At 37.1% G+C, this 14958-nt stretch overlaps 1 protein-coding gene across 1 annotated transcript; it reads left to right on the forward strand.

Moving 5' to 3' along the window:
• The first annotated feature begins 1745 nt into the window (after positions 1–1745).
• On the forward strand, positions 1746–5664 carry LOC126581867 (metacaspase-1-like). Its single transcript, XM_050245800.1, has 5 exons — positions 1746–2378; positions 3765–4095; positions 4709–4829; positions 4903–5160; positions 5442–5664. Exons 1-5 carry the CDS (start codon positions 2000–2002, stop codon positions 5499–5501), a joined length of 1149 nt encoding a protein of 382 aa, XP_050101757.1. The 5' UTR covers positions 1746–1999; the 3' UTR covers positions 5502–5664.
• Positions 5665–14958: the final 9294 nt, after the last annotated feature.

The raw sequence follows: 14958 nt of genomic DNA on the forward strand, positions 1-14958 counted from the left end.
TCTACAATAAGGGACCATACTACTTTAAGATCTTGCTTGGTTAATCTGCAATGGGCGATCCTTATTACTTAGGTATGACCATACATATTTAGGAGTGATCATGCTTGGTTAATCCGCAATGGGTGATCATTGCCTATTAGTATTCGTTGGAGTGGCTATGCTTGGTTAATCCGCTATTGGGGGGTGCGGGGGTCATTGCGTGTTCTCAAGAATGGTTTTGCTTGGTTAATCCGGAATTATGGACCATATCTTGATCGGTTATTTATTACATATATGAAAGAAGAGATTGAAAGCTTGTGAGGCTCAATCTAGGAAGTGATGATTAAATCAAATAGTTTACATGATGGTGTTGCCTAAAAGAGAATGGATTCGGATGTGACTTGTTCCTACTCGTAACAGAGAGATGCAATGATGAAAAAGATACTAATCTCATTCCTACACGTGATTGTATTATTGATGGTGTATCATTCCTACACAACTTCGGGTTGTATGATGATTGAGTGTTATCTTAATAGACGTGTGGTGAGATTTGAAATTGAATAACCATTCCTATATGTATAATGAGGTGTATGGTGGTCAAATTATGAATTATGTGGCAATCGAACCCTTGTGATTACTTGAATGAGGAAAGGCAAGTGGCGAGTCACAATCAGAAGAGAATGATGAAATAATATTGACGGTGATAATAATGACAGTTGACCCAGTTTTCAGAAGAAAGTCATGTGTGGACGTAGCACTGCTTTCAGGTTTTGCTTTGTCCGGTGAGCCATTCTTACTGCGTAGGGTTGTTTTTGCAGAGTAATGGGTAGCAGTTAGAGGAGAAGATTTCAGGTGGTGTTGTTGTGTGGGTAGCGCACTCGATAATAGGTATTGTCATCCTTTATTGTAAGTTATTTCTGTTGAAGTTCTGATGTATATTGTACAAATAAGTCTCTGTGACTACATATTTTATATTGTACTGTTAATGTTCTACTATCACGTGTCGATTTCAAGCGTATCTCGAGATTGGGGCGTGATATTCCCACATCAACCCTGAACGGAAACCGAAGACTTTCCTTAACTATAAAAGGAGACCATTCTTCTATAATTAGACCCTAATGTCATAATTGTACTTAAACTCGTCATTAGGAACCATTAATGATTATTATGCTTGAACCTATGCATTGTGTGAACTCTTCACTATTAATGAGAACTTCATTACTCTGCAGACGTAGTACATCTTGTTTTTGCTTCCCTATCTCTATTTCTTTACATATTATCATCACTAGGTGACTGGAGCAACAGTGCGAAGGTCATAAACTTGACACTTTACATTGTTCCAAAGTCTCATTGATTTTGTGCATCAACATTTTTATTTTTTGAACAAATGAGGTTTATCTACACTAAGGGGGAGGGAGGAGGACTTAGCCTCATAATGAGCTAGCAATAATGTGGTTCAAATTCGTCATTGGCGAAAATCAAACCTAAGATCTCTTCATTATAAGTGAAGAGGAATACCACTAGATCGTAGTACTAAGTAATAATTTATTATTATTATTAAACTTGCAATTTGTAATTTTGAACACACAATTGCATATTTAATTAAATTTTTTTGTTAAATAGAATTCCCTAGTTGTAATCTTTAAAAAGAAAAGAAAAAAGAAGGGAAAACTAATTAATAGGACTTTGAATTTTAACGAAAATGAAAAAATAAATAGTACCAGAATTAATTTTGTAGGATAAAAATGTGATTTTTGATCTGTAGCGGTTTTCAATAAAATTGCCAAAAAAAATTGTATTGAATACGCGGATCCAGGCTTTTCTTTTTCTTCGCAGTTCGCGGGTACGTAAGGATCTAACACGCCATCTCTCTCCATTAATCCAATTTTGCAGTCTCCATTCATCCCAATTCCAAACCCAGTTTACATCTCTCTCTCAGCAATCACAGAAATCCATAACTTCAACTTCATTCCCATCCTACCCCTGCCCTTTTATCCAAATTCCAGTTTGACCCACCACCATGTATAACATGCTGGTGAACTGCGCCCACTGCCGCACCCCTCTCCAGATTCCCCCCGGCGCAGAGTCCATCCGCTGCGCCATCTGCCAGGGTGTCACTCTAATCGCCGACCCACGCGGCCTCCCTCAGCCTCCAGCCTCCCACGCGCCTCCACCTCCCGCTCCATATTCTCACGCGCCTCCACCTCCCGCTCCGTACTCTCACGCGCCTCCAGGCCCTCCCCCCAACGCGCACGGGCGGAAGAAGGCCGTGATCTGCGGGATCTCGTATAAGTACTCGAGGCATGAGCTCAAGGGTTGCATCAATGATGCCAAGTGCATGCGGTATCTCCTCATCAACAAGTTCCAGTTTCCAGAAGATTGCATTGTCATGCTCACTGGTACACACACACACACACACATATATATATATATATATATAATTTGAATTTTGCATAACCTAACATGTATATAATTGTGAATATTTGTTCTTGGTGTGCAATTATATGTTCTGTTTTGGTTTCTGGTGATGTGATTTGAATTGGTATGTTATGAAGAAAGTGAAAAAGACTTTGGAAAGTGAAAAAGGCTTTGGGAAAATAATGGTTGCGGATTTCGGGTTAGGGTTTGTGAGAGAAAAAGGTTCGGATGAGAATTGCAGCTGAATATTCTTAGGGGTAGGGTTTGTGAGAGAAAAAGGTTTGGATGAGAAATGCAGCTAGGTGGAAAAGGTTTCGAATAGGAAAGCGGATCATTGTCACTGTGTTTGCCTCATTTTTGTGAGAGGGTTTGGATGAGGAAAACAGCTAAAAACCTTATGAAGTAACGTTTCAAATAGGAAAGTGGAAAGTTTAGTGTTCGGAGTCTTTGGACATTTATCTTAGGAGAGAACTGACGATATGAGTGATTTAAAGGTATGGAAATAATCATTGGTGATAAAAAGGAAACAATGACCCAAAATTTTGTGAATTACTAGGTGTTTAAATTGCATTGTGTGCATTATCTTTGGTAATTAATTACCAAGATCCCGTTAGCTAATCATTCTATGCTTCTAAATTTTCTTTTGAGAACATTAGATGACATTACTTATCAAGAAAACAATAAATTCTCTGGTAATGTAGGATTAAACTGAGCATCCTCCAACTTCCCTAGCTGAATAGTCAGTTCCAATGATTAGATCAACCCAAGGCATGTTGTATGTTAACTTAGGCGACAAAGTGTTGTGCATGATTTGATTGTTAGATCATCAGGGCACTTATTCTATATTACACTTTTGGATGTTTGGTTGACTCTCATACTGGGCTTTTACAGTCCATAGGAACCTTAAGAGTGGATATGTACAGACTGTATTAGTACTTGCAGGATGTTTAGTTTATATCAGAACTTGCAGGATAATATTACACCTTGGATTGTTGTCATTAACAGTTAAAAGCACAAAAATCAATCAAATGTGATTTTTTTTTTTTTTTTTTTTTGTAGCTTTACACTGATCGTAATCTGCGGTTTTTTTCTTGATAACCTTTTCCCTCTTCATATCAAAGTTTCTTCCCTTTTCCGAGTTAACCAATGACAAAGCAATTGTTTATGTTGGGATTGGACTGCTAGCAGTTTCAAAGAATTAGTTGTATTGCAATTCCCTTTTCCAACGTACTAACATTCAAGTACAGAGTTTGCAGTTATTTTCGATGTACAAATTCACTCTCTGAACCCTTTGGCGAATCATATCTCAGTTTCTTGTTTTTAGTAACATGTGTACTGTTAATTTATACTCATGTTCTGAACTGCAGAAGAAGAAACTCACCCCTCCAAGATTCCAAACAAATATAACATTAGAATGGCATTATATTGGCTTGTACAAGGCTGTCAAGCAGGCGACTCCCTCTTTTTTCATTACTCTGGCCATGGTTCACGGCAGAGGAATTATAATGGTGATGAAGTTGATGGATATGATGAAACCCTTTGTCCCCTTGACTTTGAAACTCAGGGTATGATTGTTGATGATGAGATAAATGCAGCAATTGTGAGACCCATTCCACCCGGGGCTAAGCTTCATGCAATAATAGATGCTTGTCATAGTGGCACTGTACTGGATTTGCCATTCCTTTGCAGAATGGACAGGTTAGTTTCCAATAAATTTCGTAATGATCTGTAGATTGACATTTGTCTGACATGCATGCTTATCATCTTATTAGTAACTGGAACCATACAAAATATCAACAAATATCATTTCTGAACATTGTACTTTCGGTGAGATGGACTTCCAGCTAGTAATCATAGCAGACCTGTCAGGAAAATGGCCAGCTCAGAGGGGCGACACTTAAGGCATTTGCCTTGAGCCCCTTTTGAGCAAAAGATTTCACACTATAAATTTTTATGGGTCCATTTTAAAGGAAATGGCGGCCCAATAAAGTCCTTCAAAATTCTTTTTTCTTCAAGTTCTATAGTTTCAGTCCAATGGTTTTGACCAGTTTTCATATGGTCAAGGCGGGATTTTCACTATGGTTCTATAATCTGAACTTGTACATGTATGATCTTTAATGTTCAATTACATGTGATGTTTATGAGTATTGTCATCATTCTCGAATTCTATTGTGTTCTGACCCTGATTTCCACTGTGCTTCAAGTTTGAAGTTTTTTCTCTTACTGATAAGTATCTTGTGTCTGCCTGCTCAATTACCCTTCATCTAAAATAGGATTTCTTATGATAAACAAATTTCACTTCTTGATTTAGGAGTGGACGATATGTATGGGAGGATCATCGCCCTCGATCAGGCATGTGGAAAGGATCAGGCGGTGGAGAAGTCATTTCCTTCAGTGGTTGTGATGATGATCAAACGTCTGCTGACACATCAGTAAGTTTGGGGGAAGAACTCTAGTTTGAACTCGTATTAGAACATTATCTGATATGATGCTTTATGGGAACAGGCTCTATCAAAGATCACATCAACAGGTGCCATGACTTTCTGCTTCATCCAAGCAATTGAGCGTGGACAGGCGGGCACCTATGGAAGCATACTCAATTCTATGCGCTCTACCATTCGGAGTACAGGTACGGGTGGTGGTGGTGGTGGTGGTGGCAGTTTAACATCTCTTCTTGGTGGTGGTGGTGGTGGTGGTGGTGGTGTGACATCCCTGGTCAGCATGCTTCTTACAGGAGGCAGTGATACTGGTGGGCTAAGACAGGTATTGTTTTGCACAACATTTACTAGTTTTTGAAGTTAAAATGGTGATCTATAGTCATACAAAAGCCCATAAGGCAAGTTCCATGTGCATGTTACTTAAAGAGAATTTCCTGCGACTGATGTGTCGCTCTAAGAAAAGACTTAGTACTTGGATCAAACGGAAGACATGACACAGAACCGAGCGTAATGGCGTTCTAGGATTCATATAGCTGGCCCCACTTAGTGAGAAAAGGCTTTGTTGGTGTTGTTGTTGATGTGTCGCTGTGTTTTGCTTTGTCGCAGGAACCGCAATTAACTGCCTCTGAGCCATTTGATGTGTATGCAAAACCCTTCTCCCTATGATTCTTTTCTGTCTACATGCAGCTTAACATGTATATCTACATTGCGAAAAGAAAAGGTATTTTAGGTCTGGATTCTGGATGATACAAATCCTTTGATGAGTAATAAATAGATGAACACATTTGTTTATTGATGTGGTGAAACAATGGAAGTTGTGAATTATGAATTTGTGTGCGTGTACTTGTTACTGTTCTCATTTTAACAGGTTAGTAATCTTGTATTGTGTTTTTGGTTGATTACATAAGGGCTTTGTTTTGCGTTAGGTTGTAGAAACAGTTACAGTATGATTCTACCAGAATTTTGGTTACTGTGTTTTGCGATGGCTTCTCGACATTTTTGTTTTTTTAAAGTTTTGCGGTTCTTTGGAGCCTAAAACTGTTAAGATTCAAATGAAGGAAATTATGGAAATTTCTATCCAATTGGTGGTTTGGTCTTTAATTTAAAAATTCATGAGCATCGATCACGAACGTGTTACAATGTGGAGCAAGTCCTTTTGGATTACACTGCTAGTCGTTAGAACTTGTGTCCCTTAATTGCTTCTTAAATCTTTTTATTTTCGACGGAAGTTCTAATAATGTTCTTAAACGACGATTGTTCTGCATCAAAGCTCCAATTGGGTCAAGTACAGAGACTAATACTGCAATTTTCTCTTTTCGTAACGAGACAGAAAATAAATTGAAGAATAAACAGTTTCTGCATATCTTATGAAAAAGGTATCAAGCATTCTCATCCATTTTCTTTTTCTCATCATATTTTCTTCCGGAATGAAACCCATAACGTAAGAGGATCCTTCAGGCAATTGAACATTATTGAGTAGACCTGGCATTCGTGTTGTGTTTTTTGTGTTTATGTTGTTTTCGTGTCATACCCGACATCTTAACGGGTCGTGTCGTATAACACCCGTTAAAATAAATGGATAAAATGATCCAACCCGAAATCGATCCGATAATATTAACAGGTAATATGATTTAACCCGTTACCCGTTAAGGAAAATATATTTTAAACCAATAAATAATCAAATGAAAAACATAATACTAAATAAATATATACATACCATATTGTCATATCCAAAACATAAAAACGCATTTTTCTTTTAAGTATATTTTCGCTTACCTAAATTGATCAAATGGTAAAATTGGAAAATATTGGCATAGAGAAGGGGTTTTTTTCGTCCAAAAAAGTTCTAATAATGTAAGTGAAATAGAATCCAACGGTACAGATTTACTCTCGTTTATCTTACGACTATTATTTAAGTAAAGTCTTTAATAGTTTTTTAATTAATGTAGAAGTGTAAAAAAATATAAAAAAAAATATTTAAACGCTCATAATGACAAGCTTTACAACTTTCATGAAGAGATTAACTTCGAAATTTGCCACTATAATCATATAATTCATAGATTAAAATTTAACCGTTGATTGTTGTTTACATTTACACTTCATTGTTCTCATCAAATTTTGTTTTATCAGATTTTCTTTTTTGAAAACATGATCTATTAGAGGATGCAGGAAGATGAACGGTTTGGATCGTTGATATTATATTCAGAGTTTTACGTTTAGTGAAAATATTGCTTGATGCTTATAAAGTTTCTACAAACTATATGACATCGACTCATATTTCAATTAACCGTAAATATCGAAATGTGATATCAAAAATCTGAACCGTTCAACTTCTTACATCCGCTAGATGATCATGTTTTTAAAAAAAGAAAATTTTAAAAATGAAATTCAGTAAAAAGAATAAAGCGTAAATGACAATCGACAGTTAAATATAAATTTAAGGTTTATGGATTATAGTGTTGAATTTCGAAGCTGACCACCTTCATGAAAGTTGTAAAGCTTGTCACTATAAGTGATTATATGTGTGTGTATATATATTTATATATATATATTTATTTATTTATTTTTTACATTTTTTACACTTCTACAATAATTATTATTAATTATTATTAATTTTTCCCTTAAATAAAAAACATTATTCATAAGGGTTTGGAGGATTTTTAAAATCTAAACGATAATGTAAATGTAACCATTATCTACTTGTGGAGGAATAATGATGAATCACGAGTGTTTATATATTCTTTCACATTTTTCATACTTGTATGTATGTCTTCTAAGTTCTTGCCTATACAAATACTATACTAGTTTATTTTAAGAGATACTTTGGATGTGGTCCCTAATCCATAACATTCTTTAACTAAAACATTAATGGTATGCAAAGTTTGATCAAAGTCCCTTGACTTTGTACACCTCATTATATTACAATTTATATTTATATTTTTTTAGTTTTGACATTAATTGTTTGATATTTTATGAGATTTATAATCTTCTAAATTTAAAATCCCTCATTATAATACTATTAGAAACGGTTACAATAAAAAAAATTCAAACATTTTGATTGAATAAATGGATAAAAACTATGTAAAAATAAGAAATAATAAATGGCAAAAGAATGTATCCATAGTGTTAAAAAAATTGGTACATTTTACAAAAAAATTGGTACATTTCACATATAACAAAGTGGTACATTAATAAAGAAGAATGGGTACATTGTAAATAAATCAGGGTACAGAACAAAGATTAAAAAATTATGAGTACAAATGAATTTTTAAAAAATATAGGCGCTTAAAGAAATGAATACATGGGTACAAAATAAAACTAAAAATAAAATACTACAAATTAAAAAAAATGTTGCAAATTAAAAGTGGGAACAAACAAAAAATATAAATATATGATACAAAGTTTAGACATACAACATAAATATACCATATGTAATTTTTCTATCATTGATTAAATATACAATGTCACGTGACGGTATACACATGGGTACAAACATAAATAAAATTTTAAAAAATATGGGCACAAAAAGAAACTAATATATGGGTACAAATTAAAAATGAAAAAACAATTGGTACAAATTAAAAATAGGTACAAACTAAAAATAAAAATATATGATAAAAAATTTAGCCATAAATATAAATATTGTCACAGCCCGTCCCAAATAATTAATTTTTCGATAATGTGAAATGATGGTTTTATCCTTGGACGGGGAAATTGTCGTGTGTGTGTATGACATATTGAGACTTAAAGATTATTTTGTGGTTTTGGATGGGTGATCCACATGGATCACACACACACACACAAACCTCATTCTCTCTTTTCCTCCCCGTACACACTCTCTCTCAGTTTCACTCTCTCTCTCCTTGCTATTCGTACGGACAAGCTTCAAGATCACCCCAAACTTCACAGATTGAAGGTTTTGGGTGCACCATTGTGTTCCTCGTGGTGCTACGAGTTGATTGATACCCATTTCAGGTAAGAATCCCTTCGAAATCTCAAGAACCCGTACCCCAATTTTCATGCACTATTCATGTGGACGTAAAACCTTGCATTTCAGGGAATTCTAAGCTATAGGAAGCTTAATGAGGTCCTCACGAGTCTCGGGGTAGCTCGTTTGAGGAATTTGGACGTCGGGATCACGAGAAACGTCGAGTTGCAGTTTTGGTCAGAATTTCGAAGCTTCCCCGACGTGATTTCATGAGATTTGAAGCTTCAAATAGGTATAACACCATTCTTCTCACTCTAAGCTTTCATTTGGTTCAAATTCCATGAAAAATGGTTGAGAAACGAGTGAGAATAGTGAGTTTGAAATTTTACCCAGTTTTCCGACGACTGGCGACTCACCGGGGACGAAGACGGAATATTCTCACGGTGTCAGTTAGATTAGACAGAATCTGTTAGGTTTAACGGAATATTCGCTAACGGTGGTTAGGGAATTCGTTAGGTTTGGGCCACGCGTGGGGGCGCGTTTTGCCGTGCCCTTGCCGGCAGGTGGTGGCGCATGGGAGGTCCAAAAATATTTCTAAAAATATGGGGATGATCCTGAGGTTGTGTAGATCACTGTGGTATATTCATATACCTATTTTGAGCAATGTATGAGAAGTTATTAGCTAGTTTTGTATATGTGCTTAAAAATAACGTTTTTATAGTTAATTCGCATATAAGTGAGACTTATCCCGAGGACAAACGTATCCACAGGCGACTCGGGGGCTACGACCCTTCGACTTATCAGTGAGTGGGCTTTTGTTTTCAGTATATATTTATATACTTGATATATTTCCCAGAAATGCATTTTTAAGAAAAGTATGCTTAGAAATAATATGCCAAATGCTTCTATATTTTGAGTATGCATTGCATGGTTGCATATATATATGAATGTGGTGCTGTGGAGGCACAGGTGAGTTTAGGTAAGTTATATTCGGTTGTGTGAGTCATCGATGATGTGATATGTGATTAAGTAATGTTGAGCTCATAAAGCTACACCTAGGGTGATTGTGAATTAGCCAGAGATATGAATTACAGGCCTATTATTTACGTCACCTCCTGCACTATATGCTCATATTGGATCCAACCTAAGTGCACAGTCTTGTCGTACAGACCTTATTCATGGTTCCGACTCGTAGGTGACTAGCGATTTATCGCCCGGCTATTATGAGAGAATAGAGTTGAGCATAATTATATTTCACCTAACCTTGTTGTACAGACCCTGCCTAGGGGTTCCGACTTATGTGCAATACATTGCCGTATAGGTCATAGTTGTTAACCAATATCAATGAAAGATCTATGATATATGAAGAACAGTTTTAGAGAGAGATAGAGAGAGATAGAGAGAGAGAAGTTGAATATGATTTCCTTAATCAGCAAGTAATGCAATGTACGTCACTATTTATACACAACATACTTAACTACCTAATCATCCTACAACTCCTAATATTGTGACAAGTGTAACAATCCTACACTCACTAACACATACTCTAACATCCCCCTACAATCTCTTGCTTTGATAAGCTAAGCATGAGATTGTCACAATGTGTTCGAAATAAAGGAGCACTCAATCCCTTGGTCAAGATATCGGCAAACTGTTCTCTGGAGGAAACAAACTGAAGAAATAGCTGATGTGTGGCCACTTGTTCCCTAACAAAATGCACATCGATTTCAATATGCTTTGTCTTTTGATGCTGAACTGGGTTAAAGGAGAGAGCAATAGCTGACAGATTGTCACAAAACAATACTGAAGCTGGAGATATAGGAACATGCAGAAACACAAGTAATTGTTTGATCTAATCGAGTTCTGCAGCAGTAGTAGACAAAGCACGATATTCTACCTCAGTAGAGGACCGGGAAACAGTTTGCTGTTTCTTAGAAGACCAGGACACATGATTTGATCCAAGAAAGACAACAAACCCAGTAGTGGATCATCGATCATTGGGGTCTCCTGCCCAATCATCATCATTGAAGGCTTTTAAAGTCAAATCACCTCGATGATAATTGAGTCCCAAGTGCACTGTTCCCTTAAGGTACCGGAGTATGCGCTTCACAGCTGTGAAATGAGCAACCATTGGATTCTGCATAAACTGGCAGACCTGATGCACAAAGAATGCAATATCAGGCCTGGTGAAGGTAAGGTACTGCAATGCCCCCACAATGCTTCTGTACAAAGTAGGATTGCCAAACAGTTGACCATCATCCTTAAGCAATCGGGTATAAGGTAGACAGGGAGTATCACAAGGTTTGGACTCATTCATTTCTGTCTTAAGTAACAAATCTTGGATATATTTGGTCTGAGTCAGAAACAACCCAGTTTTGGTTTTGGAAATTTGAATTCCCAAGAAATAATGCAAATCACCTAAGTCCTTGATCTCAAACTCAACTGTGAGAGAGTCAATAACATCCTGAATTGCATTGGATGCACTACCAGTAATGATGATGTCATCAACATACAACAACATGATAACAATCTCAGAATGCACTTGTTTCACAAATATGGAAGAATCAGAATATGTATTTGTGAAGCCTAGTGTAGGAAGAAATGTAGTAAACCTCTCATTCCAAGCTCTGGGAGCTTGTTTTAACCCATATAAGGATTTATGAAGTTTGCAGACCAAATGTGGATGAGCAGGATCAACAAAACCAGGAGGTTGAGCCATATATACTTCTTCATTGATAATTCCATGCAAAAATGCATTCTTGACATCCAATTGCCTTAAACTCTAACCAAAGTGTGTTGTAAGAGCCAAAACAATGCGGACAGTGGTTGGCTTGACAACAGGACTAAATGTTTCTCCATAATCTAGACCTGGTTCTTGACTGAAGCCCTTAGCCACTAACCGAGCTTTATGTCTAGCAATAGAGCCATCAGCATGCTTTTTAATCTTAAATATCCACTTGCACCCGACTAAATTATTGCTTGTAGGTAATGACACCAAACTCCATGTTCCTTGAGAATGAAGTGCATCAATTTCTTCTGTCATAGCTTTCATCCAAATAGGAACTGTTAATGCAGATTTGTAGTTAAGTGGCTCAACCAAAGACAAATCAACACCACCAGATTCTTGTAAAGTAGTCAACAAAGCCTTCTTCTTCACAATGCCACTTTTGCTTTGGGTTTGCATTGGATGCAAATTCATAGGAGGAACCTCCAGAACTACTTGCAAAACTTCAGGTTGAAATGAAGAACCTTGATGCATATGAGCAGAGGACATTGCTTCAGCATTGGACTCAGGTACCACAGGGATTGAGGGAGAAGATTCAAGTGTACCAGTAATGGACAGAGGTGAGGGTGGGACAAATGGAGAAGATGAGGATGCCAAGGGGGATGGTTGTGATGCTGAAAGACATGACTCAATAGAATTACTAACTGTATGAGGTGGATCAATGTTGGAAGTGACATGGGACACAGGTAGAACAACCACATTATTGTTTGTGATAGTAGGTAAGAGATATGAAGGTAGAGACATCACATAAGGTGGATGGTAGGACTGGGACTTGGATAAAGCTGGAAATGGATAATCATGTTCATCAAATATAACATGCCTAGAAATGTAGGTTCGGTTCCCAGATACATCATAACACATATACCCTTTATATTGTGAAGCATAACCTAAAAACACACATTTAATGGTTTTGGGTTGAAGTTTGTTACTAAGATATGGTTTTAACAAGGGATAACAGGCACAACCAAATATTCTCAAATGGGAAATTTGTGGAACAACCTCAAATAAAACTTCAAAGGGAGACTTATCAAGGAGAACTGATGTGGGCATTCGATTAATCAAATAAGAAGCAGTTTGAACAACATATGACCAAAAAGAGGAAGGTAACTTAGCATTCTGCAATAAAGTGATTGTGGTTTCTATAAGGTGCCTATGTTTTCGCTCAGCCAATCCATTTTGTTCAAGAGTATAGGGACATGATTTCTGATGAAGAATACCCTTATCTTTAAGAAAAGATTGAAACTGTTTGCTAACATACTTTCCCCCCCCCCCATCACTTTGAAAAATCTAAAGACGACTTGAAAATTGCGTTTGAACATAGTTATAGAATGTAACAAACACAGAGAACAGGTCACTTTTATTGATTAATGGAAACAACCAACAGTGCCGTGTACATTCATCAACAAAAATCACATAGTACCTATATCCATCTTTGGAAGTACAAGGAGAAGAACCCCAAAGGTCACTATGTATGGTGTGAAATGGTTGTACAGATTTATGAACACTGTGGTGAAAAGGAAGTTTACAAAACTTTCCTTGTAGACAACTATGACACATGACTGGGGAAGAGACCTGTTTACAATGAATATGAGCCTTTTGCAACATCAATGTAACAATTTTATTGGAAGGGTGACCAAGTCTATGATGCCAAGTAGAGGATAGTACTAGCTGACCAAGATATGCTTAAGGTTTGGTGGATGTATTGCTGAGGGTAGAATGAGAAGATGTAAGAGGAATAGGATATAGTCCATTACTGCACAGCCCTTTGTAGAGAATCTTCCCCGTGGCCTTGTCCTGAATCCAAAAGCAAAATGCATCAAAAATCAAGTAGCAGTTGTTATCCAAGCATATCGATGTACTGATAACAAGTTTTGGGACAAGTTTGGAACATAAATGACATAATTCAAGTTTATCGGTTTCACTCTGGTGTTAATAACAGAGTGACCAATATGAGATACTAACAAACCTTCACCATTGGCAGTTTGAATCGTGTCATTGGATGGATAAGGAGTCGCCAAGGACAAGTTGGACAGATCGGCAGTCATATGATTTGTGGCACCAGAGTCAGTGAGCCAGACTTGAGGAAGGCCCTGAGATGGAGATGACTGAGACGGGTTAACCATAGTATGCATAACATGCATAGAAGATGGCTAAGATTGGAACTGTTGAGAAGGATTGCGTCCACAAGTCTGAGAAGACATCAGAGGATAACTCTGATAGGAACCACCACCAATATAATTTGGGCCTTTGTCATTGTAAAAATAGCACCATGTAGAATGGTTTGATTTGCCACAGATGTGACATTTAGACCTCTCAGGAGGTTTAGAACCACAAAATGGTGCAGTATGACCTTCACTATTGCACAATTGGCATGTAGGAATAAGAGGGGCAGATGGAGAAGAACAATATTGACCTAGAGAATGACCAAGAACACCAGGAGTTGGAGTAGGCAACATATGAGTCTGTGTGTAAAGCTGAGGTTTTGGGGTAAAGGACTTCTGACCTTGATTAAACTTGCCCTTGCCCTTGTTCCTATTGAAGGACTTGTAACCACTATTAAGATAGGAAGATTGAACATGAGACCCATTAGACTGCTGAAGGAATGGTGCTGGAGACATCGGAGGTCCAGAGTTAGCAGCCATAGCAGAGAGATAAGCAGGAGCAACAGAAACATTATCCACAATACTTTCTTCAGCCAATAATTGTGATCGAAACTCTTTAAGAGAAATCACACTTTCTCTACCCCGAACCACACATCTAAAGGTATTATGCTCAGGAGGGAGTCCATTCAAGGCTAAAATGACAATGTCTTCATCAGCAAAATAAACCCCTGCAGCTGCCAAGTAATCCCTAGCCTCTTTGATTTTATGTAAATACTGACTGACATTATCAGACCCTTTTCTGATGTTCTGCAAATTAGACTTCATATGAAATATGCTAGTTCTTGACACAGTGGAAAATTGTTCTTTAAGACGAACCCAAAGATCTTTGGAGCTTGTGTTACGAATCGCACAAGACATAGCAACCGGGGACAAGGTCGCAGTAATAAGTTGCATAATAGCCCTATCATGAATTTTCCATACTAACAACTCATCACATTTATCAGAAGTAGAAGAGTCAGAAGAATTAATACCAGAAGCACCGGGCATAGGGTAGGGCTTGGAACCATCAACAAATCTCATAATGCCATTGCTTTCAAGCATAAGTTGCATCTGAAAGTGCCAATTCAGATAGTTGGAATCATCTAATTGCACATTCACAGATGTGGAAATTGTAGAAATGAGGGACGTAATTGGAGATTGAAGAATCGTAAGCTGAGCAGCAGTCACCATTGTCGCAGAAAATAACCAAATCCGATCACTGTGCAAGAAAAACTTCACTAAGAACAAATCGCAAACACTTGGAGTGCA

The sequence above is a fragment of the Malus sylvestris genome, chromosome 2 (assembly GCF_916048215.2).
Source record: "Malus sylvestris chromosome 2, drMalSylv7.2, whole genome shotgun sequence".
NCBI classification, from domain to species: Eukaryota; Viridiplantae; Streptophyta; class Magnoliopsida; order Rosales; family Rosaceae; genus Malus; species Malus sylvestris.